Here is a 27,999-nt window from a genome sequence, read left to right on the forward strand (position 1 = left end):
TTTTCCTGGCAGAGAGTCAGAGCATCTGCTCTGTGTGTTTTTAATTAAATATTGGTAATCTTCCTCCTGAAGATTATCTCAGCAGCAGTGTTTTTCTGCTCTCTTTGGAGAGCACAGGGATTGTGCATTTTTCTGTCTGTGGTGCTGCAAGAAACCATCCATCTGTCACAAAGGAGGTACTCACATCTTCCAGTCTTGGTTCTGTAACCTCTGCTCGTGGTAAAAAGCACTAATGAGGATTATTTACATGAGTAAGGGATTGAACAGCAGTAAAAAAGGCAGATTCTTTGCAGGCTGCCAAGTAATACAATTAAGCCAAAACCTATTTACATTAATTTCCATGTAACTCGTGAAAGGATAAGGAGTTTTGTTTAAATTTTCCACAAATTCTAGCTTGAGGAAAAGCTTAAACATGGGCATTTTCAACCCAGAAAGCCAGTGTTTTGGGACAAATTCAAATGTGGCTGCTTTGAGGAAACACGGACTTTGGAACGTGAAATCTGGTGCATAATACTGCCATTTCTTATGGGGAAATGTGCAATAGCGCAATTTAATTTAGCTCCAAAGACCAACCTGAAGCGCAGGCAGGCCCCATGGTCGCTGCTCCCTGTGCCTTCCCTCAGGGCTGGCACCTTCGGGAGCTGCCGTGCAGGGGGTGCTTCCCATGTCCTGCCCAGGACACCCCTCCTTTCAGCTCCGTGCCCAACACGAACAGAAATGAAAGCAAATTTGGGTGGCTGTCGTGTGAGCAGCGGCCACCCGTGAGACCCATCCTGTGAGACCTGCACACCCGCTCTCCTTCCTGTCCCCGGGATTCCCCATCGCTAATACCTAACGGTGTTAGCTGGGGGTTCTGCTCCGATTTTTGTCGGTTTTCTCACTGGAATAAAGCACATGGCAGGGTCCCAGCGCCGTAGGGCTGTGAGGCGGCGCGCCAGGCGCCCGCTGAGGGAGCGGGGGCGGCGCCTTGGCAGGACCGCGGGCGGTGAGGGGCGGCCCCGCTGCCCGGCTCCCGCCTCCTCCGTCCCCTCAGCGTGTCGGCTTCTCCTCCCACCGCCTGCCTTCCCTTAGCGGGGCGGCAGCTGCAGCGCGGTGCGGGGTCTGTGGGATCGCTCCGTTCCGGGTTGCACGGCGGATCTGGGCTCTCCTAAGCCGGTAGGTGCCGTCGCGGTGCGGGGCCTGGCCCGGCGGCGGTGGGAGCTGCCTGAGCGCCGCCCGCGGCGGGAAGCGCGGGAAGGGCGTTTTTAATTGCGGAAAATGACGATCGCTGGAGTGGTCAGAGCCTGCGAAAGGCCGGCGGGCAAGCTTCTGCACGGGCCCAAAAATAACCTGGTTTGTGGCATTGGGCAGCAGTGCTGTGCTCACACCTGAAGATTGGCTTTTCGTCCATTTATGTTTCCACGACAGTGCGCATAATTTGGTGCTTAGGCAGTTTAAAAGTGCCAAGTGCTGTCTGTGACCGTGGAACAGCTGCTGTGTGAGGGGCTGAGTCCGCCCTGACAGCTTGGGACGGCTCCAGGACGGTTCGCGTTCAGAGAATACTTCAAATACCTCAATGCGCATAAAGCATGGAGTTAATTAACAACGTGGGGAACTGAGCAAATGCCTGCAAAAAGTCAGCGGTAGCTAATTGTGTAGAGTATTTAAAGCCAGTTGAAATGAAAGGTCTATTAATGGCAATGAAGGATATTTTAAAGTTATCTTGGAAGTTCATTTTGTGTCCTTTTCAAGCCCCGTGTTTTGGATGCTCTTACCGTAGTGTTTATTTGCTGTTTGGATGGATTTCACTGGGAAGGGCTGTTCTTGCGCCTCGCTGCCTGCAGCTCTAAAAGCCATTGGTGTGTTTGCAGCCGTGCTGTGTTTCCTTGCACAGGGTTTTGTCTCAAATGCTTCGTATTCCGAGCTGGTGCAGTTGAACTCAGCCTTTGCTTCATGAATTTTGCATTGTTGCTCTCTAACACTCAGGCTAATAAAATAATTATCCCAGCTGTGCTTGCAGGCAAGCTGAATGGGATTTGTGCCATGGTGTTTGCAATAATGATACGCTGGAAGGGACCTGTGTTAAAGGCTTCTCATTAGAAATCTGTCTTTGGTAAGACAAGGTTTTCAAAGATGGACAGCAAGTTGAGATATCTCTGGGGTTTTTTATCTTGTTTTTTTATCACAGCTCTTACCTGGACTCACTAAACCTGTTTTCTTGCAGTGTGTGGTGCAGATGAGAATAGACATTTACTTTGCAGGTGTCCATTATTACATAGCTAGTGGGATTGTTCTGGACAAGTTTATATAGCTTTGGGTCTGTATCTCATAAGGGTGATAATACTTTTTAGGGTGCATAGTCTGTATAGTTGCTTAGGTTAAATTTTGTATCTGGAGTTTAAAAGAATGTTAATCTGAAAGGTTAAGAAAAAACCTATTTGTTACTCTTACAGGTATCCTGTTAAATGGCTTTAACTGATATGGTATTAAACCAAAAGGGATTTAGTATTATACCAGGGAGAGGTGGGTCATGGTTGCTTTAATGCTTCTCCACAAGACAAGCTGGGATTCTGTTACAGGGCAGTTCCTGCCTCCCTGTCCTGTCCTAAGGAGTTGCAGGGGGCTGTATCTGAGCTGAAACAGTGAATTAGAAGGAAATGGAGATGCTCCAGTTGTCCCCTCTTTTGCTGACTGTAGTGTTTCTATCACTCAGCCCTTTGGGATGAATTAAGGCAGGTTTAGATGCTGAGGCCACTGTAGAACCCTGGCCAAGATCTCACTAAACCCAGCAGTGCTTTGTAGCAACAGACACCCACAAGAAACAAGTCATGCTTTAACAGCCCTGTGATGTGAATTTTCCCTGCTGTTTATCTGTGTTCACATATTTGCATGTTGTCCTTGCCACTCACCTGCCCCTCCTGACCGTGTGGCTCTTGGAAATAAAGCCAAGAGAAGGAATACCAAAAATAAATACAGAGTAGAGCAGATTAAGAACTGTATTTTAAATTATCTGCATTTTGAATCACGTAGTACAAGGTTGATAAAAAATGGAATAAATTTTCAAAGTGAGTTGGAGTGGGTAGTTAAAATTACAGGTTGTGTGTGATAATGCAGGCTGGCAGGCTTGGTTTAGTGCAGTCTCACTCTCCTTGTTGCTTAGCCTTAGGAATGCTTCTGTAATGGATATTAAAGATTAAATTATCAAAACACAACAGCAGTAGTAACAGAAATTCCTACGTAGTACAACTTCTGTGCTATAATGCAAAAGCACAGAATATAACTCTTGGGATGAAGCTCAGGCTTTAATAAGGGTTTTTGTCAAGCAAACTGTGAGGTTTAGAGCAGTGTTTGTATAATTCAAAATGTGGTTATTGAATTCTGTTTTAAAGAGCATTTTATGTGAGGATGATTATTGGTACATACACTCCCAAAGTAAACATCACAAGTACTTTACAAGAACTATGGTTCCAAGAAAAACCAAGAGACTTTCATAAACACCATTAGCTTTAAATAGAAACTGATTTTAAATAGAAACTGTGTGGTGATATTTCATTTACACAAGTCACAGAAATCAGAATGTTTGCAGTCCCTGCTGCACAAACCCACAGTCCCTGCTGCCTCTCAAGCTGTCCTGAACCCCATGGATCTGCTGATGTGTGACAGCAGAAGGGAGTGCAGGACAGCCCAGGGTGTAATGGGGCTGTCCAGTGCTCTGGCATGTCCTGGATTAGTCACGTCCTTGAGCCACCATGTGCCAGCTGCTGGCTGTGTGTGTGACAGGCTCGGGGTTCTCCAGCACCCGGTGCACACTGGTGAGACCATCACAGTGAAAACAGCAGAGGCAGCTGAGGACGCCTTCCCCCTCCAGGTGTGTGTGCAGTGACACCTTCCAGGTGTGTGTGCAGTGACACCTTCCCCCTCCAGGTGTGTGTGCAGTGACACCTTCCAGGTGTGTGTGCAGTGACACCTTCCCCTTCCAGGTGTGTGTGCAGTGACACCTTTTCCTCCCAGGTGTGTGTGCAGTGACACCTTCCCCCCTGCCAGGTGTGTGTGAGTACAGTGACACCTTTTCCTCCCAGGTGTGTGCTGCTGCCCCTTGCCAGAACTGGCAGCTCCCCGTGCTCTTTGCTGGAGGAGCAGGTGAGCCCCCCAGAGCTGCTCCAGTGCAGTGAGGTGAGCTGGCTGACACCTGCAGCAGTGGTGTTCCAGAGCAGCTGCTGCCTGATGGAGTGCTGGAGTTGCTGCCTGAAGTGTGGGAATGCTGCCCCCATCAGAAGAGCAGTAACCAGCAAAATAATGCTGCTGGTGAAATCTGCCTCTTGTTAAGGCACTGTTTCTGTGGTGACCACTTTCTCAGTAACTGGGGAGTGAGGTCAGCAGCTATGAATACTTCTGTAGGAGTCTATTCATCTTCCTGTTTCATGCAGAAAGAAAACTGAAAATGCAAAGGGCTGAGGAATAACTGTAAAGCAAAACTGAAAACCTTGGTGTGTGGTTGTTTTATTAAACTAGCTGTATGAAAATCCCTAATTTTGCTGGGTGGGTAAAGAACTAAACAATGTGACACTTAGAAGTATCTGTTTTAAATTAAATCCTGTTGCTCAGCAAGCATCAGGGCCAAATTTTGAGTATTCTGACTAGTCCTCTATTTTGTACATGCCAGTATTTCCTGAGTATCTGTGTAAACTTCCACCTCTTCCAAGGGCTTTATTCATTCCTCCACCTCATTTTTCTGCAGTGTGCTACATTTTCAGCAACCTGTGGGTCATTGGCTGTATGTAAGCTAAAAGCCATCTTAAGTCTTGTGGATGGTGGAAATTTTTTCTGTGTTGTTCTTTACTGTCTAGTTCATTTGACTGATAATTTGTGCACAATATCCTTGAGAAGACTTGTCCTGAAAAGATTTGAAAATTTGACTGTGGTGATTGAGGTAAAACTCTCTCAAGTTTCTAAAACTAGTCTTGTGAAACTCAGCATTTCATGTAAGGAAGAATAAAGACATTTGGAGGAGGAGATAACCAAGGATACCAGGTTCCTTCTTAGGATCTTCTCTGTCCTGTAGCAGTTTAAAACCAGAATGTTACTTCTCAGCAGCTCCAGCAGAGGTGTCAAAACTACATGTAGGTACTTGAGGATTACTTTTACATGGCCAGATGCAAATATATTTCTTTTCTGCCAGTGTGCTGGCATCAGTGTCATGCATTATTTGTTCTTTTAATAACAACCTTCTCCTTTTCTCCTCTCACCCAGCTTTTTGCCCCTGTTTGTATGTGCATTGGAGTGGTGTGTGTTCCAGTCCTGGCAGGAGCTGAACCAACCTCCTGCAGACATGGCAGACGAGGACCTGATTTTTCGTATGGAAGGCATTGACAATGCCAGACCAACTGCAGTGGACTCTGGGAATTATCTTGATGGTGATAGTGATGATGAAGACAATTATTTTATCTGCCCAATAACTGATGATCCAGTTTCTAACAAGTCTACCAATACCAAAGTAGACAATTATTACAGCAGCTTAGCAAAAACTGAGCAGTACAGCTCAAGCTCTTCTCCCAGAAGCTTTAGCTTTAAGGTGAGTATTGGCTCCAGCCTTCATTAAAGTTTTGTTTTACTTAGTTGGCATGAGACATTTTCTAACTGCTTCATCTCTTGTAACTAACACTTTTCAATTAAGATACTCATCTTTTTTTTCCAGACCTGCAGTTAATTCCATTAAGCCAATAGTCTGACACTGCCATGGAATTGCTTACTGTCCCTTTCAGTTTAGTGGGGGATCTTCCTCCACTCAGTCCAGGAGAAAATTCACTGCCATTAGGATCAAACCATTTGCAATGCAGTATGTTGATTGGGAGATTCAAAAGATAATACAAGATGTATTACAAGATGCACACAAGATGGTGTAAGAAAAATTGGGGCCTGTCAGAAGATAATTTATGAATTTTGCTAGTCTGTGATATTTTTAGTTGGACAAATAAAATTGTAAATTATAAAATTGTAATGGTAAGTTTTTATGTTATAGCTCCTTCACAGGGAGCTTTTGACATGTTGACACTTTCATGCTTGGGCCTGAGGCATCACCCTGGCAGTAGCTCCTGACAGTGTGCACAAGCAGTGTCTGACCTTTTTGGGATGAGCAGCAGCTACAGCATTGCAGGGAGGTCAGAGGGGCTGTACTGGTGCTTCCTTGGCAGTGTTCCTTTTTCACTCAGCTCCCTTCACACAGATCAGGCCAGGCAATGGAGCCTCAAGTGACATCCACTCTGTAACTTACATTTCCTAAATAAACACAGTTTGTGTTTTGTTATTTGTGTTTACATGCTAAACTGGCATGTCTCTTAGATTTTCCTATATTTAATGTCTTTTATTAACACATTTCTTATTATAGATATTAACATTTATTTCATAGATACTCTAAAATCTCGGTTATGCCTAATGCATTCTTTAATTGTGAAAAAATACTGGGGATTATTTCAGTCAGATAACAGAGTGAGTAACACATTGGAAGTGAACCTGGCTTGTCTGCAGGAACATTTTTGCCAAAGCTAGTTAATAGAAACATTAAAAGGTACGTTTGCCTAAGATGAGGAGCAAAAGCTTAGTATAGAGATGGAACAGATGTTGGTGTATGCTAAACTGAGCAAGTTAAGACTTGGTAGGGAGCTTAGTCCTCATTTGTGTGTACATTTTAACATGTACTCAACACTTGCCTCTGGGTCTGCAGTACAATTTCTGACTCATGCAGTCTGAGATAAAACTGATAAGGACTTCAGAAATTGCAGTTATTTCCTCCTTCCTCAGCTGTCATTTTGCTTCTGCAGAATGTTTGTACCCATGTTTTGGTCTCTACAATGTCTAGTTTGGAACTGTAGCTCCTATTACAGATAAAATGCTTTGTGTTGAGATGTGGAGCAAGCCAGTGTCCATGTCCTGTTTAAGCTGCAGGGCTGGTGATTTCCAGCACAGTGAAGCAGGCAGGCAGGGCTGATGGCACCCTGAACCACAGCCTGGCCTAGCAGAGTCTGCCTGCCAGACCTCAAAGCTAAAGGGATTGTGGGCCATTGGTAATGAAAGGCAGAGCCAGATAGAGAGTTAACTCTATGTTTTAAACTCTATTTTTTAAATTAACTCTCTGCTTTAACAGGACTCAGCAATGTGTAATTAGCTAGTTAATAAGCAATACTTTCCAATTAAAAAAATTACCAACTTACCTCAATAGGTTTCTTCACAGGTGTTCTAAGAAGGAACTTCAGTTGGGAATATAAATGGAAGAGTGGCTTTTAACTGGAATTTTTTGGTTTTTTTTTACTACCAAAGAGAACCAAGACTCTTTGTCAATCATTTGTCTTATCACATGTATTTTCCTGCTTTCATGTCTCTCACGGATCCTTTAGAATGACACACAACATCGTTCTAAGCATGGCTCTGTGGTTGACCATGGTCGGGTAGGTTCAAAAGAAAATGTCAACAGCATATCTAATAGATGCATTTTGATTTTTTGGTTTGGTTTTGCTGTTTTTTTTTATTTCCTTTGGTTTTTTTTTTGTTCATTATTTTATTGTTTGGGAGGACTGATTGCCTCAGCCCATAAGAGTCATCAAGTCAAAACTAGAAGACGTACCTGTTAAATGGAATAATACCCATCCTGTGTTCTCTACCCTGAAATTTCACTGTGTGGCAGCCATATGCCTCCAGCAGGAGAAAAATTGCACTGTTAGCACCATTTCCATGAAATCCAACTGGTGTTTGTTTGAAGATTAGGATATTAGATGAGGTGTTTTGTACCAAACACCTCAAGAGATCAAGCACAAGTAATTAACTTATTTAAATTATCATCTAACATGAACACAAATCACCTTTTGGAGGGGGAATCTGCCCAAGAACATTTTGATACAGCTGATCAACCAAGCAGTTCTTGTTGCTGTCTCTCCTTATTTCTCTCATAGGTATTTAAGTATGCAAATTCTCAGGTCCATATGAGCTGTCATTGCATGACCTGAGGCAACTTCATTTTCTTATGAAACATGTAAAAAATCTTTCTCAACAAGTCCTTTAAAGTAATTTTCTTTGATGTAGTATTGTTTTCATTCTGTGTTATTGTCAGAAAGGGGTGCATTTAAATTGTTTGCAAGGTATACATGGTTAAAGCTGAAATTCAGAATAAACATGAACATTTAAAGCTTAGCTGCTTCAAAACCTTCCTTGATGCCATTGCTGATGCAAACTTTAAGTCTATTTTTTAATAAAAAGGACTAATTTTAATTCCTGAAGATAAAAAACAAATTAATCACAAAATTTAAAAAGTTACTGTTTCTGCACACTTGGAGTTCAGTCAGAGAGGCAGTAATAATATCTCAGAGCTCAATACTTCTTTATTGGCAGGGTGCAGAGTGCTTTTTCTCCTGCTCACTTTGCAGAAGGCATTTAGCACATCACAGGGTCATATCTCCAGTTTTCTTGGAAGTATACAATATAAGAGAGGGAGAACAAAATGTTAAGAATAAAGCATCCAAATTGGCTGGTAGAGAGAGACTGTACTCCAGAAAACTCTTTGATATTTTCCTCTTGACTTGGTGAACATTGAAATAGCTACTTGTCTGGAATTGTTATAATAATCAATTTTTACAACATTCTAATTTCTTCTTTCTCATACTGAGCACAGTCTGGGACCCTGGGGTTCACATAACTTCTTACTTTATCCATACTGATTTTATCTTCAATGCACTTTTTTATACTTACTCTTATGCATGCAAAACCAGCATATGCTGCTACATATGAAAAGCTAAAAATCAAAGCAGAAAAAGTGAATTAATATCATCTGGGTGTGCCTTGCTGCCATTTGCAGAGCATGTTAGAGATATCTGCAAATTACCACAGGTTTTGTAAATTGTATCTGGTATAGACAGTGCCAGCTCTGTTCTCAGTAACTTTACAGTGATGCAAATTGAACTGAAATTTATGCTTGATATATCTGAACTGAGTTTCATTATAATTTAAATTATTAAAATGTCAGAGTTGTCTTTGCTACTACTTGGTCCCTGCTCTGAGCAGTGCTTTGGGGGCTTGTGTGGTTGCACATCTCCATTGCATTGAGATCCTGATGTGCTCTAGTAAGCGCTGGTTTTGTGAGCTGCTGCTGATTATAAATAAAGTGCCAATCTGTACCTTCTTCAGGAAACCTGGAAACATGCTATTGAGAAAGCCAAGCACATGCCTGATCCCTGGGCAGAATTTCATCTGGAGGACGTTGAGATGGAGCACGCCACTCGTTACAGGTCTGTGGGTCTCCTGCTTTGGGTGCTGATGTTCAGTAGGACTGCTGGTTTGTGCAAGGGCTGAGTCTGTAAATATCTGACTGAAGAAATTCAGACAGAATATCTGGCTGAAGAGCTTTCATGATGCCCAAAGTGAGTGGGTCTTAACTCAATCTCCCAGGAAAACATAAATACTGCACATCATCAAAAATAAACCTTTCAGCAAACCATTGTCCCACTTTCTCTTCCATTTAAGGAGTATCTAGGACTTCCACTGTGTAGACAGGAAACAAGGCTGAAAAGTATTTTCTGGTTGATTTTTTAATGCCATAAATGTAATCTAATAAGGAAATTAGTCCCAACTAAGAGGAAGCTTTCTTTCCCAAACTATTTAAAATAAGTATGCAAAATACCCCCCCACAACTTTCCCAAAATAGCAGTTTCAATTTTGCTACTCCATGCAGTAATGTTGCCACAAATGTGGCTGGAATTTAAATCCTTATAAAGCCCAGAATAGCTCAGTGTGGTCTACGTGCTAAAAGGGAGTTTGGCCCTGGAACTGGATTCAGTGCTTTAACATGGGCTTTGCCAAAATATTTACTGTACTGACACAGGTTTCTGGGAGGAAGGGTTAGGGGTTAGAGGCCACTTAATCCCCACTTAGCATCAGTGTTTGGGGAGCCTCCCCTTCCAACCCCATACCAGTCATGCAGTGCTGCTCTTCCCCATAGACTGCATCTGTCCTTGGTCAGCCACACAGTCCTGAAATAGTTTGCATATTTTAAAATACAAATTAGTGATAATTTAGTTTAGGGTTACTCAATATCCTGTTAAAAAGAGATACCTCTGATACTCTTGTTTTTACCTCTTTCTTTGCTGCAAACTGGGGTGTATATACAGATAATGTATAAGTGAGAATCTGGGGAGTCTGCATGCATGAATTCCTCTGTGCAGGTTGGGGGAACCAGGCTGGAAACAATCATGTGTTGATGACTCAGCTGCTGTGGTTCCCAGTTTGGCTTTCACTGTGTTGGGAGTTCAGGGGGTGGGGAGGAGCCACAGCTGTACTCTTTGTATTGTCACGGGGTTGTGCAGGGACTTGCTCCTCCCTCAGTGCAGTGTTGGGCAGTTCCTGGCCCCACTGTGTCTCACAGCTGGTGCTGCTCACATTCTTCACAGCCCCAAGGCAAATATCCAGCCAGAACCAGGCTTATGCAAGCTCAGGGTTGGGAGAGACAACCTGTCCAGTGTGTAGAGCTTGGTGAGGCCCTTTCTGCCCCCAGTGTGCTGCCCAGGCATCACAGAGGGGGTTTAACTTCAAAGCAGATACAGCCTGATCTGTAGTGTTACAGAAGTTCAGGCTCTGCTTCAGAGTCTGTTCATTGACAGCAGTGTTCAGTGTCTCTTCAAAGAGCTAAATGTGTTTCTCCTTGCCTGCCCAAAATGAGGAGGGCCAGAGTGTAGTGGCAAGACTGGAAGCTTTTGTGTGGGAGTGGCAGCAGCACTTTCCAGAGTCAGTTACAGATAAGGAAGTATTGGTGCTGGAAATGAGAGGATTTGGGTTCCCTTTGCATTCTTCTGAAATATCTCCTGATTTTGCAGGTACAATGCTGTTACTGGGGACTGGGTTGAAGATGAAGTCCTTATCAAGATGGCTTCTCAAGTAAGATCACACTGTCCTTCATGTTTACTAACAGCAAGTTTGTCATTTCCTTTCTGTTCCTTAGTAGTGGCAGCAACATGTTTTCCTTATAGAAATTTTGGAGTCTCAGTGTAATTCTTTTCACCAACCTCTTTTTCTTTGTATCCTTCTCTCCAGAATAGAGTAGAAAATGGAGTCAGACCTTCCCTGTCAGCAGCACGAGGCATTTGTTCCATTCCCAGTGATTTCCCTTCCATGTCACCCCTCCCATTTCCTTCTGGCATAATTTCCCTGCCTGGCAGCAGTCCTGCTATTTTGTGTGCTCCCAAATAATTTCTGTTGTTAGAATGAAAACCAACTGAATTTTCTGTATGTGAGGGTAGCAGGCATTGTCCTTTCCCAGTTAAGTCCTGGGGTAGGTTGTGTGTTGGGGTTGCCTTGCTCTGTGTTGCTGGCTGTCTGGCATCTGGGGAGATGATGCTCTTGTTGGCACATCTTCTACAAAAGTCTAAATGCAGAGAGCTTGAGGTCTGTGAAGCTTCTTTAGGCAGTCACATAGAGCTGAATCCCAGCTGGGGAGAGAATTTAAATAGTTTATTTAAAAGACATAGCATTTCTTCTCTATGGGATATTGGTAGGGAGAGTTTTTATCCAAATGCCTTTTCCCTAGATACCGGCTTACCCTACCAATGGTTTTCACTTTTCCTTGAGGAAATATTTCTGTAGAGCCTGTTTGAAAATTGCTTTCTGCATGGTATAAAGGGAAAGTCATGGTTGTGTCTCTTACTGGGTAGAAATGAACTTTGTGGAAATGGCAATGCTGGGTTTTTGTTCTTTTCTTTTCCCCAGCCTTTTGGCCGTGGAGCAATGCGAGAGTGTTTCAGAACGTGAGTATCTGCCCACTTCATCTTTGTTGGCCTCCTTGCAGTATTTTTTTCCGTGGTGACTGGAATTTCACTTAAATGTAGTGGAAATTGTGTAAAGCTCTAGTCCTTTCTAAAAGGCTTTGCTGAGGGGTTTATCCCAGTTTGTGTGACTCCACCTGCAGGGAGTGGGGTTCAGAAAGGAGAATGTCCTCTGAATGTTGTACTTCAGCCATCCCTGGGAGGCAAAATATTCATGAAAGTATAGTAACAGCCACTTAATTTCTGTGTTCCTTGTGTGCTAAAATATCTTAAAATTTGATGTGAGGTCATTGGTGTGTGCAGCCTGGAGACCAACTTGAGGCCTATAGTTAGGCACAGAAAAGAGAAAGAATGAATGTCTGGTTGGTGCAGTCTCAACTGGAAAAGCCTCCATTGGTAAAGAAGGTTATCCTCCTAGAGCTTGCTTTGCATCTCATATACCAGTATCATGTTCTGAGTAAGGCAGAACTTGAACACTAACAGTTGTGCTTCCCAGAAAGATAAAGTGTGGGGGAAGACTGAGGAGGAACTTTTCATTCCTTGGAGAGTGTTATCAAATGTTATTGTGGGGATCAGCATCCAGCTATAAATTGGTGTGTGCTAAGAGATTACCCCACCCCTTCCAAGCTCTGGAAATAAATGTTTCCTGGAAAATGTCAGGGAGTGTGTGTTTGGAAACATTCCCCCTTCTTCCCACATGTGGAATCCAGAGAAACTGCACTTCATGTGTGATTTCAGCTCTAGAAAGATAGAAACTCCTGAAAGAAGGAAATACAATGTTTTGAACTTGAGCAAAAAAGAAGAAAAGTAACTCCACACTGTTCCAGTTTGGCTTTGGCATTTCAGTATCAGTTCATGCTGGTGGCTCTGTTCCTGCAAACCCAGCTGGATACAGTGGTGAATGAAGCCTAGGAAATAACAAATCTCAGCCTGCTGACATTGCTTTCAGTTCTTGTTATTAACCAAACTCCCCATTACACAATATTTTGAGTAATGCCATAAACAGAAATTTGTTAGCAGTTTTGCCTTAACCTCTGGTACTAAAAAAGCATAACTTGAATGTCAGCTTCCTACTGCTGGGTTTCCCATGTGTGTCAGTGGTACAGGGATATTTCCCATCTGGAGCTCTCTCCTAGATTTTTGTAACTCTGCAAGTTTTAGTTAAGACAGCTGCCCATGGCCCAATGAACCATTGTGAGGATATTGACTTTAGAAAAGCATGAGCTGGCTTGTTTTATGGAGAGGAGTGAGTTCCTTGAAGAACTGGGAAGATTTGGGATCTGGCTGAAATTCTTACCTCATTTCTTTGTTGATTCTTTCCAAGGCCTCTGTTGCTGTGACTGTGTGCCCATCCCTGTGGGAGGGCAGGCACCATGAATTTGCTTTGCCTGTAGAGTGTCCCCTCTACCAGGACCTCTGCTTCAAGTTCTTGGCAGGGAGAAGAAGAAGAACAAGGGGGAAGGGTTGAGTGTTTGGGTGCTGCTACTAATTAAAGCACCTGCCTAATGCATTTGTTGGCAGCCAGCAGATCCTTTCTTATCAAAGTTTTCCTGTGCTACACGCTGCCACACCCCCTGCCTCAGCCCCCCTGCTTTGGAGGGATCCGTGGATTAAAGATTTGCATATCAACAAAAGGGAAAAGCTGCATCGTGACAACTGTCAGGTGCAGTTTTCCTTCTGGGAGTATGTGGGTTACGGAACAGTCACTGCTGTGTGTTGAGAAGCAGCAGATTGCTTTTGTCCAAGGAGAGGTTTCTCAGTTCATGTTTGAAAGGCCACTCCCTGGTAATTTCTACGTAAAATAATTGTTGACATTAGAACAGGTTATTGACGAGGCACCAACCCTTCATACTCCAGGTTGGAGAGGAACAGGAAGGGAAAGGGATTGAAAAAAGGAGAAAGTTCAGAGCACAAGTAGCTGCAGCTAAACCAAACAGTTTGGCACATCCCAGCCATTCCCATGGGATGTTTCCTTTTCCCTTCTCCCTTTCCTGTGCTTCACATTTCAGGTGAAATACCTGGTAAATGAGTGAGGGTAATGCTCATCTTGGAGCCTGGCTCTGTCCATGCAGACAAGGAAATGGGAAAAATTGAATTAAAATCCTTGGGGTTCCTTTCACCAACAATTGATTTGTCTTTCAGAAAAAAGCTGTCCAACTTCTTACACACTCAGAACTGGAAAGGTGCCTATAATTATGTTGCCAAGCAATACATAGAGAGTGTGAGCAGGGATGTTTATTTTGAGGATGTCCGACTGCAGATGGAAGCAAAACTCTGGGGAGAAGAGTACAACCGGCACAAGCCACCGAAACAGGTGCATTCAAAGATCTTGCTAAGCAAAAATGCAGTGTTGTTCTTCTGTTGGGGTAGTTTTCAGACATAATTTAGAGGGAATTGTTTGTTCACACTCCATCACATTTAAATGCTTGGATAGATTCTTTTGCCCTTCTGTGTTTTCTGTTAAACTATAGCTGATTTTGAGTGGAGTAAATACAGAAATTGCTTTATATTTCCAAGACTAGGGGCTGTGTGTTTGTGAATGTCTGACTGTCCTTAGCTGTTGACTGAAATCCAAAATAATTTTATCTTTGTATTGCTCTCTTTGATGTGTGCCCAGCTGCTTTTGTGATAACCACAGATGTTATAGGTTTTTTTGCCAGCAGCAGTCTCAGCAAGCACTTAACTGTTAGTGCTCCAGGAGGGTAGATGCTTAAATCTTCTACACCAACCCAAACATGTAACTAGCAATGATTTTTGAAAAGAGCTGGAAGCCTGCTGGAAGCCTTAGCAATTTTAATGGCCAAAATTAGTGATTTTGATATGGGGGATATTTGCATTACCTCCCCTATGAGGAGCTGTTACTACTATGCTGTTACTACCTGGCTCCTAACGGCAAGGTGAGGTCTACAGTGAAGCACACAGAGAGGAATTTACAAATCTAGAAATTTTAAATGTCATTTTGGAGAAAGTATATAAGTAGAGTGAGAGTCGTGATGGTTTCTGCTTTAGGAATGTGTGTGGTACAGAGGGAGAAGGTGAGGCAGGATACAGAGATAACTGAACAGTAGATACCCTCAGCCCTTCTCTGAAAACGCATTTCTTTGAGTTGTGCAGTAGTGATTGTATGTTTTCCTCTCTGGGTGCAAACTCTTAGCAGAGTACTCTTAAGGTACCCACAAGATAAAATAGAAAGAAAGCCAGCACTTGCTAAGAATTTTTTCAGAGGGGTTTGTTGCAGATGTGAGCTGTTTTGAAGTGACTGCTTTTAATTTATGGAATTCCTCCAATAACTCGAGAAGCACATGACTCTTACCTCACCTCCTTTTTAAACAGAAGGATCTTTGCAATTGTTCAGATTCTTGCATTGGGAAAGTTTTCACAGCTGGAGGATTCACACACACTTTGATCTGAGGACAGAATGCTGTTAGTCACTGTTTATCTTCTTTCCCTCCCCAGGTGGATATAGTGCAGACCTGTATTATAGAAATGAAGAACAGGCCTGGAAAGCCTCTCTTTCATCTGGAACATTACATTGAGGGCAAATACATCAAATACAACTCAAATTCTGGATTTGTGCGAGACGACAACATTCGTCTAACTCCACAAGTGAGGCTTTGTTTAATGCTTTCCATGGAGTCTGCTGCAGAGAATTTCTGGGCTCTCTCCAGAGGTCTTGCATTACTGCCAAGAAAGGAAACTGCAGGCTCTGCAGTACAATGCCAGATTAATTTCTCTATTTGCAGTTTGTCTGCCCCTTACTTGGGGCCTGCTCTTTCAGGCTCTGAGTGTTTCTTTATTGGATTTCATTTGATTACAGTTGAGTTGAACAGGGTTAATATTTGGAAACCTTAAGCCCTTTAACTCTGATTATAACTGCAGGCATCAGAATGTTTCAAACTTTCTTCATATTGAGGCAGTGAAGAGATCTCTCATGTACTATGTACTGTGTAGTCCTTTGGTTCCTCACGTAATACCCAAGAGGTGGCTGGTATCCAACTCATGTAAATAAATCTAGTCCATTTGCAAATATAAATGTCAGGTTTTTCTAGCTGCAGCCTCTGAATAGCTGAATCTGAGATTGCATATAGCAATACAAGGAGAGATTTCAAGTGGTTCTTGATTCTTGTAAAATAAAATTTAAATATTATTGAAAAATGTAAAGTGGTCAGCATAAAAAAGAGGTATTTTACTGAGCCTTGGGAGCTTTGTTCTTTACATTTTTTCCCCACTGTTTTTAAGGTATTTGTCATGAGGCTTAATGTAAGCAGAGAATTTGTGTTCTGGGCTGTCATTTGTGCACTGAATCAGTGCTGTGCTTTCACAGGTTGGGAACAAAATGTTCCCTGGTATTTGCAGCAGTTAAAATGTTTGTCTATCACCACCAGTCACCTCCTCCAGACCTGGCAACACATTTTTTGGAGGCCTTCCCAGAAGATTCCTAATATCTCAGCTTTATTCTAAAGAGAAGGGCTTTTTGTAGCTGATTCTTGAAATGTGTTTTTTCAAGAGCACAAATGTATATTTCATTATCTGATACACAAATGTAGACACAGGGGGATCACTCCAAGGGGAAGAAGAATTTGTCTGGATGCTCACATTTATTTATGGGCTCTTTCTCCAAACTGTGGCAAAGCTAATGCTTGTTGGCAGAAGGAAGCAGTGTCCCAGAGATGCAGAGCTTGCACATTCACAGGCACAGCCAGGATGTTTATACAGAAGTTATTCTGCACTGGATTCAGAGCCCGCTGTTTTTCTCTCTGCCAGCCAGCTCCCCACTAGCTAAGGTGAAGACTATAGTGGAAAACAATCTCTAGTACAAAAATGAGGAATTAAGGAATCTCCTTTCCCCTGCCTGTGCCCACTGCTGCTTTTCACTTTGCCTTTTTATCCTCTGCAAGTTGGAGCAGGTTGGAGAGACAGGATAATACATGCTTTTGGTCTCTTGCTGCTTCCATAATGATATTTATACCAGTTATATTTCACTGATAGGGTTATCAGACATCTTTTCCCATTTATCAGAGTGTTGTAATATGTGTTGCTGTTTCCAGTAGATGAAGGGAGAGTGTTCTCAGATATCTTGTATAATTCTTTCCAGGCCTTCAGTCACTTCACCTTTGAGCGCTCGGGACACCAGCTCATTGTTGTTGATATCCAGGGAGTTGGAGATCTTTACACAGACCCTCAGATCCATACAGAGAGTGGTACAGATTTTGGAGATGGCAACCTAGGTAAAAATCAATGGTTCTGTTTCACTAAGGGGTGCTTCTCTTTTCTTCCCAGCTCTGCTGAGTAACCACTGCACTGGGTGAGCTGACACATTTCTGGGGGTGTCAGCTGGGGAAGTCCTGTTGTAAGGAGTCCTGTACAGGTCAGCTGTCATATAAGGGCAGTTTTAAAATGAGAGCTAATCTTGGCTCTTGTCTCCTGGCCTGCTCCTAAACAAGTAATGTAATTAAGTAGTTTTTACATTGTGAGAACAATAATCACAGCCTTTGATTTCCTTGCCACATTGCAGGAGTGGATACAGCTGAATGCAGAGATAGGCACTGTGTATTTTTGAAGTTCCAAGTGTCTATATGTGAAGTTGTTTGTAGGACACTACGAGATTTTTAAGCAGGATTAAATTTAGGCACATTTCTCAGTGATGGATTAGGTTTTTGTTATATCTTGTTCATACGTAGCTTTCCAAGATTTTTCTCACTTCTTTCACTCTCTCGTGCAGAGAGAGTAAAAAGCTCCTACAGGTGTTGAAATGGGAGTGGGTTAGGTGGCTACGAAGCATTCTCTCTCTTGGTTTTTTAGGAAAAGCTTTGGGACTTTCAGCTTTAGTAAGTAAATTGTAATATAAAATTTGACTAAACCCTTCCTTAACTTTTTTTAATGCCTTAGGTGTTCGAGGTATGGCCTTGTTCTTTCATTCTCATTTCTGCAACAACATCTGCAAAAGCATGGGGCTTGCACCATTTGATCTTTCATCCAAAGAGAAAGATGCCTTGGATTATAATAAAAAATTGCTTGTAAGTGTTTGATGAAAAAGTTTAATTAACAGGGAACCTTGAAATCAGTGCATATTTGGGACCAAGTAGATCTGAGAATGCTGAAATAATTTATAAATTTTGGATCTCACAAACCTGATTTGATGCTTGTTGCAAACTGATCTCAGTTTCAGTGGATTTTCATGGCAGTGGGACTTGATGTAACACTTGGAATGAAACTCAGTCCTAAATAAGTAAAAATGTCAGGGTTTGATATTTTGCTGCAGTGTAGAACTTTTCAAAGCAAATACTCCTGGATACCTGTGCATATTTATAGAGGACTGCTAATAAACATTCACACTGGCTTGTATAGCATGCTTAGAGTTCACAGAAGGATTATTGACAGGACTTTCCCGTTATTTCCCCAGGAATCTGCTCAGACAATTCTCCGTGGCACAGAGGAGCGGTGCGGCAGCCGCCGGGTGCGGACGGTGTCCGGGAGCCGCCCCCCGCTGCTCTTCCGCCTGTCGGAAACCTCCGGGGATGAGAGCTTGAGTGATGTGGCGTTTGACTCCCTGCCCTGCTCGCCCTCCTCGGCAACCCCTCACAGCCACAAGGTGGAAATGCTGAGTGAGTGAGCCTCTCATACATCACCTCTGCGGGTTCCTGAACGCTGGACTTGTCTTACCTTGGTTTTGTCTTTGTTTTTAAGCACAGCAGCATTGATTTAGTCCAGAACAGTTTCTAGTGCTCCTCTTTGAGCAGAAATAAAACCGAACATATTTCCATGTAGATAATTAATGCAAAGATGCTTCTGTGAAAAAAACAGCAATAAAATGAGGATACCTAGGGCTTTTTCTCAAGCATGTTATCCTTGTAAGAACAGCAAGTATTTTTTTTTCTCCTAGATTGGCCTGTGTTCAGTGAAGTAGACAACTTGGATCAGCTTGACAACAAAAGGGTGAGTGTCTTTCCAACAGAAAATGAGGCTGCAGTTGCCTAATAAAATGTCTCTTTATAGAACTTCTCAAAGGTTTTGTTCAGTAAAAGCACATAAAGGTACCTGCCTATTTCTCTTGTTGCAGATCATGTTACCTCTGCATTTGCTGTTTCTAGTAAAGGAAGAGCATTTTATCTTAATATTTTAGTATTCATTATTTTGCCACCAGAAATTCATTTGCATCTGGTGCATTTTAATGGATACTTAAAGCATGTGCCTGTTCCCCTGCCTGCATATTGTGTCTTGGGTGCTTGTCCCAGCTGCTGTGGTATTAAAGCTAAAGAATCCCTATGGATTAGGTCTCTGCAAATATTGGTACCATGGAATGTTAGAGAACCTTGCCTGAGGAGGTGCAGGAGGTTTGCAATGGGCATTTTCCAGTGCTGGGCCTTGGTGCCAGGGGCTGTCACTTACTGGTTTATCACTGAAGCTGAAAACTATATTTAGTGGATTCTTGATTTGATAAAATATGAAAGTCCTTGATTTGTTTTAATGTATGTAAGGGAGAAGACAGTCTTAGACTACTTTATGTATCATTAAGTCCTGCTCCTTCTAACAGAGGTAGGAGGAGTATTTTCATCCAGTCTAACCATCCAGTATTTTTCATTTAAAGAGCAAACCATTTGCCCTGTGAGAAATGTCAAGCTGAGGTCCTTAGAAAGTACAATGCTAATGCTGATCTTTTCTTGACTTCTGTAGGATTTTGAAAATGGTGGAGACAGTGGGTATCCCAGTGAAAAGAGAAGTGAGACAGAAGATCTGGATCATAGAGAGAGGGTAAGAACCTGACTGGTATAGCAGAGTTGGTATAGCCTATTCTTACTTAAACTGCTTTTGTAGGAGAATCTTCTTTTTTATCCTTCCTGATCTAGATCTGATCCTGATCTAGACTCTGAAAACAGAGGAAACAAAGAAATTCCCCCACGTTGCAAAATTACTTATTCATATTGGGAATGACATTCTTACAGGAAAAAGATGATTTGTAATAATTAGCTTAATTTCAAATATTGTGTTTGATTAGATGTTGTTGTGTGGGTTTTTTAAGTATTACATATTGCATTTAGGATGTATAACCATCTTCTTGCCATGTGGAATACATAAATATCTGCTTTCAGACTCATTTACTTTCTCTACTTTGTATGGATTGAAATATTACAGAACGTAATGTTGTTGTCAGGAACCTATGGAATTTCAGAATTCCTGGGGGTTAGTTGCTTACTCCTCTAAAATTTTTAAATAAATGGTTTTTGACCTGGAGATCTGTACAAGATATTTAATTAGAAGACAGGAAAGAGAATACTGCTTCTGGAGATACCCCTCCTTATGTCACCTCCTTTGGCAAGGTATTTGTCATGGCATCTCCTGCTTATGGGATTAAAGCCCATGTGTGCCAAGTTCTTTATCATTTTGGTATGTCTTAATATATTGTGATATGACTGATAGAAATGGATCCAGTGGAAACAGTTTTGGTCTTTATAAATTCACTGTCACTATTCATTGTGGAAGTAGGAGTAGTCTAGAGGCATGACTGGCACACATCAGTTGCTGCAAATTGAATGATGCAAATCTCTACATCAACGTAGGGCCATTCAAACAACAACCGGAGGCAGGAGTCTGATGAAGACAGTTTGGGAAGCTCTGCAAGGGTAAATAAAGCAGAAATGTTCACAGACTGAGTTTGCTGCTCTGCTTGTCCTTTGTTCCACTTACCTGCCACCTAACCACATCACTGAACCAGATGTTGGTTCCCCTTCCTTTTCAGCTACAGAAATTTATTAATATCAACTTACCACTCTATTACTTCCTTTTATGTTTTGTCTTTGTTTTCTTGTGAAAGAGGTACTGTGAAACAAATTGTCACCTCTGTAGCTGACCTCTGTCATAAATTCAGGATTATGCATGGGTTTCTCACTTTAAAAAAACTTACAGCTCTGTGAATTTATTTTCTGCCTAGCTAAATTATATTTCCTTTCTGCACTTTAGTTTTGGAATTCTGTCCTGTATGTAGTTGTTCTGTAGTTGAAATCATATCCTGTATGATTTCTTAAAAACATGCAGTGTTTGAAACAGATACACAGTGAAGAGAGCTGCTGTCACCTGAGTTAGGAAAGACCAGACCTTGTATGCTTTTAGAAAATACAACTTCTGTGATAATTTGTCTTGGTTATAAACTTAAACAAATAACTACTGTGAAAGGAAAGAAAAAGCAGAGCTTTGACAACAATTAATAATTTATTTAGATACAATTTTCAGAATTTCCTTTTAATTATTATATATTCCTATTTCAGAAAATTGAAACAGCTTTAACAGACTGAAGTTCTGTGCCAGCAGCCCTTCCTGTTGTGTTTTCTCTGTGTACCTGCAAAGGCCTTAATTGTGATAGGATTGTTTTCAGCTACTGTTTCCCACCGATCCGTTATGTTCGAAAATTTCTTCATTTGGCTTGCTCTTCATGAGAAATGCCAGTGCATGTATCTGCCTGTAATCTTCTGCATGGTTACATATCATTTTTCTAGAGTTCTAGAATGCAAGCTGCATTTAAAGTGTTGGGAACTGAATTTCTGGGCAGAAAAATATGGGTTTCTTCTTTTTTGTGCATGGATAACTTCAGTGCTTGTAGTGTGACTGTTCAGTTGCTTATTTGTGTAACTAACTTCTGATTCAGAACTTTGAGATGATACTTCAAAGTGATGATGTTCAGATTAGAAATAGAGGGGTTTACTCCATTTCTTTAATGAGGAGTAATAACCAATTATTCAGCTACTAACATGACTTTTGAAAGCTGTGTTTTGAAATACAGTATTTACTACTAAGTAACAGTATTAATAGAGGCTTTGATTCCTGGATGGTAATTCATATGGATGGGAATTTTAATTTTGAATATAAATAATCATGTATTTTGTATTTCAGGTCAGTGTGGAGAAGTGGAATCTTTACAACTCTTCCAGAGTCCACATCCACAGACCGTCCTGTGTTGCCCAAGAAATTCAGAGGCTCAATGCACTGGAACTTGAAAAGAAAATTGGGAAGTCAGTCCTTGGAAAGGTGGGATGGGTCTGCTGATACTGTTTTATCCAACAAGGAATATCTTGTATTTATTACTTACATAGAGGTGTTGCCCTGCTTGCATGTATTTGTGCAGTTAAAAAAAACACATCTATACCTTTCTGTCACCTACCCATGTTTTATAAGGGGCATCAGAGTTCAGGAACCCATTAATTCCATCTGCTTTTGGCCTTGCAACATCTGGGCTCCTTTGGGAAGAACCCTGCTGTTGTTAATCTGCATTTCCAGAGGCATCACACAGGAAGGACACAGTGGGATGGGTGTGCTGTGCCTGACCCACATACCTTGCACATAGGCAAAGCTGAGCTCCTGAAAACAGGGAGCATGGACTGACTCTTTTTACTCCAGACTGTTCCAGATAATTCAAATGTGAATTAAGTTTGGGGTTATGTATGGCCTTAAACCCACTCCTAAAACAGGATGTAAATCTAAGTGAATATCCTGGAAGCCTTACATTTTCTCAAACCTTTTGATGTTGGAAGAAACCTGTTTTTCACAGAATCTTTTAGGTTGGAAAAGACCTCTAATATCATCAAGTCCAGCCTCTGTCCAATGACCGCCTTGTCAGCCAGACCATAACACTAAGTGCTCTGACTAGTTCTTTCTTGGAAATGGAAAGAAACATTCTGGAGCTGTGATTCCACCACTTCCCTGGGCAGTCCATTCCAATGTTTAACAGCCCTTCCTGTGGAGAAATCTTCTTGATGTCCAACCTGAACCTCCCCTGGTGCAGCTCGAAGCTGTGTCCTCTCATCCTGTCACCAGCTGCTTGGGAGAAGTTGCTGATCCCCATCTTGCTGGAATCTCCTTTCAGATAATTGTAGAGTCCTAAGGTTTCCCCTGAGCCTCCTCTTACTCCAGGACTTAGCTCTAAAACCTGGTAAAGTATGAGCAGAGGGCTTTTGAAGGATCAGATTCCCACCTCATGCTGTGTCAGATTTGAAGGATCAGATCCCTCATGCTGTGTCAGATTTGAAGGGTCAGATCCCTCATGCTGTGTCAGATTTGAAGGGTCAGATCCCTCATGCTGTGTCAGATTTGAAGGCTCAGATCCCTCATGCTGTGTCAGATTTGAAGGCTCAGATCCCTCATGCTGTGTCAGATTTGAAGGGTCAGATCCCTCATGCTGTCTCTCGTGTGCCATTGTGTGCAGGTGCACCTGGCCATGGTTCGCTACCACGAAGGCGGGCGCTTCTGTGAGAAGGAGCAGGAGTGGGATCGGGAGTCAGCCCTGTTCCACCTGGAGCACGCTGCTGACTGTGGGGAGCTGGAAGCCATCGTTGGGTTGGGCCTCATGTGCTCACAGCTGCCACATCACATTCTGTCTGAGGTCACTCTCGAGGTATGGGAGATGCCAAAAAGCAGAATTGTGGTCCATTGTAAAAATATCACAAAGAATAGCAGGAAATGGAGATGACACAAAAACCATAGTTAGGTGTTCTGTAGCCTCTTCAGAGAAAATAGATTACTTTGTAATTAAGGATTTGGACAAAGCAGCAAAAAAAAAAAAAAAAGCTGCCTTTTTCTGGTTTTGCCAGCAAATTACTGCATGCCTTTGGGAAGCTTTTGAAGCCACCTCTACTGTTCAGCTGCTTTGTTTCTTGTGGCTGTGCCAATTTCTCAGACATACTAAATACTTGCTGACTTTGAGAAACTGCATTTAATGGTAAAGGGATGGTTTTAGAGGCATGCATTTTAAAGGTTTTGTTTTTTTTACTAGGATACAAAGGAGAACAGAAATAAAGGATTTAATTACTTGCTGAGAGCAGCAGAAGCTGGAGACCGGCCTTCCATGATTCTGGTAGCAAGAGCCTATGACACAGGTGTAAATCTTGGTGCAGACAGGTACTGTGCATGGCTAAGTAGATTAACTTGGTGGTACTTCCCTGAGGCAAGGCTGGGGCAATGATTTTTCTGCTTTTGTATTTTAGCATGTCTTTGTTATTTATGTGAGTTTTCTGTTTTGCACAACAGTGATACTCTTTAAATTTCCCACTGTCAAATAACATTAAACTTCTAATTGAACTTCACTGAGAATTCTCAGTGTGCAAAATAACTGATTTTAAAGTATTTATGAAACAAGACTCTGCAACTTGAGGTTTTTTCTAAATTGGTTGCTCTCACAAATGTAAATGCCAAAACCATACAGCTGATAATGAAGCTCAGACTCTGGAGTTCAGGAAAACACTTCAGTCTGATACTTTCTCCTGTAATTCCTGCATAAAGTGACCCCAGCTTCATTTTGCTGTGGTCACCTAATGTCATAGTGCAGTTAGGGAGTCTCCATGAGAACATTTGCTTTCTTGGAGAGCATTAAGGCTCTGAAAAGCCAGTACAAAATTGGATGCTGAATCTCCAATGCCAAGTACATTTGTTTCTTAAGGGAGCCATCATCAGAAATTATTTTTGCCTTCAGGGCCCAGGATTGGAAGGAGGCACTTCACTGGTACAACGCCGCGCTGAACATGACCGACTACGACGAGGGAGGTGAATATGATGGCACTCAGGATGAGCCCCGGTACCTGCTCCTGGCCAGGGAGGCAGAGATGTTAATGATGGGAGGGTTCAAGCTGGATAAGGATCCCCAGAGGTCAGGTGAGGCCTTGTTTCTGTTATCTGTAGTCTTGCTTTTCCTTCCTTTCTCCCTCAGCATGTGCCCCAAAAATAGATTTCTTGCTTCGGCTGTTACAAAACATAGAGAGGGTCAATACCTTCAGATTTGATTGTGCTCAAGGATGATAACAGTGAAAGAAGAGATCTTGGCAGCAATGGGGTAGTGGGTGGTGCCAGGTCCAATCTGTGGCACACTGAGTCACTGCCAGGCACCTTCACTCCCTCTGAGGTTGCTCTTCTGGGTCACTCCCCTGAGCTGCAGGTTGCTGCTTGTAGTTTGAGCTACACCCATGATTCCCAGGCCCTACACAACATTCTCTTAGTTGCTGTGTAACCTGTAGAGTCCTGGGGGGCTCCTACAGGCTGGTCCTGTTTGCAGTCCTTCCAGATAGACTGCTGGGGAGCCACCAGCAGCCAGCTGTATAACTTGAAGAGCAGAGGCCAGGTTCCCAGCTGCTGTAACTCTGACACTGTTAAAACACACCCCTACATCTGGCCCTGCAGTTTGACCTCCATTTCTCCCTTTGTCCTTTATTTGCTTCAGGCTAAAGCCATATTCCTTCTTTACTCTGTCAACATAACTGATGCTGTTTCCTCTCTAGGTGAGCTTTACACAGAAGCAGCAGAAGCAGCCATGGAAGCCATGAAGGGCAGACTGGCAAATCAGTACTATCAGAAAGCAGAAGAGGCTTGGGCAATGATGGAAGAATGACACTGAAATTCAGCACTTCTTGTATATAAATTTGTTATAGACTTGCTGCATTTGCAGCTACAAAGATGTATTTTTATGTGATGTTACCAGGTTGGTTTTTTTTCATATTTTAGTTTTATAATTTTTTTTTGAGGGTAGAAATCTAAATGTAAGTAGTATGTAGGGTGCCATAGCATACTTCTGTTTGTGTTTTAAAGTTGTAATACACACACACTTGAACGTTTTATACTTTTTTTTACTGTTAGAACTGAGTGGCCTAGTTTTTTGTCAAAAGAAAACGAGGCCTTATTGTTTAGGTTTTACATGTCCTGTTTTTTACACAGCAAATGATCCGTTTGTTTACATTTTTCTTCTCCTCCCCACATACATTCTCCTAAATTGTCAGCATTTCTTGATCGTTTTTGGTGTATCTCACCAAATTTGCACATGAACGTAAATTTTCTGTTTGTGGATGCAGCTACTGATGTTAACAAGTAGTCCCATTCTATTTTGCTGACATTGTTGGACACTTATTCTCAAATTAATTTCAGGTGGAATCCTTGGTTTGGTGAAGGGTAGGAGAGATGATTCAGATTGGCAGTGAGGATTTTCAGGGTGGAATGTTTTATTCATTACCAGCATTGCATATTACACCGTTAGAAAATCATTTATGTTCCTGATGAGGTGAGCCATCCAGCTACCTCTCTCATTTTCACATTTTGCACCATATAAAATTTTGTTTGTATAAAAATCTACTGATCTTATATCTCTCCAATAATGTACAGTAGCAAGATTTGTAATATATGGGTAATTTGAAGTTAGTTTTATAGTAGCATCTCAAATCTCAGTGAAGCTAGATCATCTCACTTAAAATGAGAACACGTTTTCCACCATTTCCAGATGGATGTTTGAAGAGGTTAGGAGATGTTGATTCACCTATTTCTATGTACAGAAAACAATTTATATGGTTTAAGTATATTTTAAATGGTATTTTATCTGCAAATACTATTTAGAGAAGAGTTTTTGGTTAGAAAGGGAAAACAGTATTACCCCAAAACACTTGAATTTGTGTTCTCTGCCTAATCCTAATCAGTGAGGGGAGGACAAATACCTGGTGGAGGTTGAATTATCATTGCATAGAGATAAGTTTCTTCAAATCCAGTCTTTTATTCCCAAGCTGCTGTGCCATCTGTGTGGATAGTACAGAAGCTGTTCCTGTTCCTTGGTTGTGGTTGACAGTCATTTTGCAGGAGATTTAAGATGGAGGCTTTTGCCTCCTTGGCCTGGCAGTCTCCTGAGGTGTAAATTGATGTGCACAAGGGGCAGCTCCTGTGAAGTGCTGAATGACCTGTGATGCTCACCACTTCAGCCAGGCAGGTGTAAAGCTTAGCAAGCCATGAGATGATGCAGAATTGATTAGGATTTCTCTCATGCAGAGACAAGGAATATTAATTTCTTGTAAAATGCAGAAGCTGTTCAGGGAACAGAAATCAGTTCTTCCTTTCCTGTGCAAGTGCCTGTCACTGGAATCAAATTATGCTCCCATTTTCTCTTTTTCATGGCAAGTGGATCTTGAATTGCTGTTTAGACATTATCCAAGGGTGATGTCAGTAACAACTGCCACTGTCTGAAAGAGGTGAGCTCCTGGTGGTTAAGGGAGAATTTGAATCCTTTCTAGGAGGGAAGGGAAAGTGACCCTTGGTTATTGTGCTTCTGGCTGGTGCTGTAACCACCAGGCAGCTGTAGCTGTGAGCAGCCTTGCAACACATGGCAGCACCTTCTTGCTGTAGATTGCAGAGGTTGTGGGAAAGCAGTGCCCATGGCCTTTTTCTTTTGTTTTGAGAGTGAGGGCAAAGTTCTTCACTCATTAATGGAGGAGTTTCTCATTTCTAGATCTCATCTGGTCTTAGGTAATGAGGCACTAAAATGACCAGATTTTTGGACCTAATATTTTTGTACATGCTGAAATACAACCAGAGAACTGCAATTCAGATGAATGTTTTCAGTGCCTATCCAAAGGTCTGCCTCAGATGCCTGAAGCCTCTCTGGGATGTGGCCTTTTTTTGCTATTTCAGTTCATAGCATAAAGGTATCAGCTGTCAATGAAAGGTGAAGCCCCTCACCTCTGAAGACAGTTGCATGGTCTATTTTGTGCAGAACCTATAGAGTGTGGGAACTATAAATCAGACACAAGTATTTGTTTCCCTCATAAGGTGGTGATGCCAAATCTTTGAGATTTTCCTTGAGGAGGAAGCATGTGTGACAACACCACTAACCATGTAGGGAGGAGATTGAAAGTGTCCAAAATGTGCATGCAAAGGATGTAGTGTGTAATTATTGACACTTTTTGGTGTAGTTTAATTTGCTGAATTCAGTAGATGCTAAAGTTGCTGACATCTCTGTGTAGATCTGGTATATAAATGTGCACACAATGCAGTGCAAAATTAATTAATTTTTTATTTGCAAATATTAATTTTGGTGATGAAGACTACCTTCTGTCCTAAGGTGTATCAGATGATTTAGCATACAATAAATGGGACTGTCAATAATATGAAAATGGAAATTGTTTACAGAAATATTCACACTTTATTCTGTGACATTCTTTTGAAGGCAAAAACTGTATATTTTAAAGACTTTTGCAATGATATTGCTTTATGCTGTATTTTTAATCTATTCACAATGAATAAATAAAAATCTGTATTTTTTAAAAACGTGAAAATAAATCTGAGGCTCAGCCTGCCAGAATTTACCTGGGTTCAGTGTTTCCAGATGTCAGTGGGAATATTTCTTGAGTAAGGATAGTGAGATGGAAGACTTTGTATGTCAGACCAGCAAATACTGCTTGCCTGCATCACTTAGTCCTCTCATTCACTTTTC

At 41.9% G+C, this 27,999-nt stretch overlaps 1 protein-coding gene across 3 annotated transcripts; it reads left to right on the forward strand.

Moving 5' to 3' along the window:
- Nucleotides 1-1,102: 1,102 nt before the first annotated feature.
- On the forward strand, nucleotides 1,103-27,995 carry EEF2K (eukaryotic elongation factor 2 kinase). 3 transcript variants are annotated; one of them, XM_058816210.1, is made up of 19 exons: nucleotides 1,103-1,155; nucleotides 5,230-5,551; nucleotides 7,371-7,421; nucleotides 9,151-9,251; nucleotides 10,833-10,893; nucleotides 11,722-11,759; nucleotides 13,920-14,091; nucleotides 15,234-15,383; nucleotides 16,873-17,005; nucleotides 17,667-17,794; nucleotides 18,181-18,382; nucleotides 18,661-18,713; nucleotides 19,452-19,529; nucleotides 20,336-20,398; nucleotides 21,663-21,797; nucleotides 22,972-23,160; nucleotides 23,539-23,663; nucleotides 24,235-24,413; nucleotides 25,034-27,995. In XM_058816210.1, the coding sequence occupies exons 2-19, from the start codon at nucleotides 5,309-5,311 to the stop codon at nucleotides 25,141-25,143; spliced, it is 2,211 nt and encodes a 736-aa protein (XP_058672193.1). In that variant the 5' UTR covers nucleotides 1,103-1,155; nucleotides 5,230-5,308; the 3' UTR covers nucleotides 25,144-27,995. The 3 variants fall into 3 exon arrangements, with proteins under 3 accessions (XP_058672193.1, XP_058672194.1, XP_058672195.1); XM_058816211.1 differs by lacking the exon at nucleotides 7,371-7,421; XM_058816212.1 differs by lacking the exons at nucleotides 7,371-7,421; nucleotides 20,336-20,398.
- Nucleotides 27,996-27,999: the final 4 nt, after the last annotated feature.

The sequence above is a fragment of the Ammospiza caudacuta genome, chromosome 17 (assembly GCF_027887145.1).
Source record: "Ammospiza caudacuta isolate bAmmCau1 chromosome 17, bAmmCau1.pri, whole genome shotgun sequence".
Classification (NCBI taxonomy): Eukaryota; Metazoa; Chordata; class Aves; order Passeriformes; family Passerellidae; genus Ammospiza; species Ammospiza caudacuta.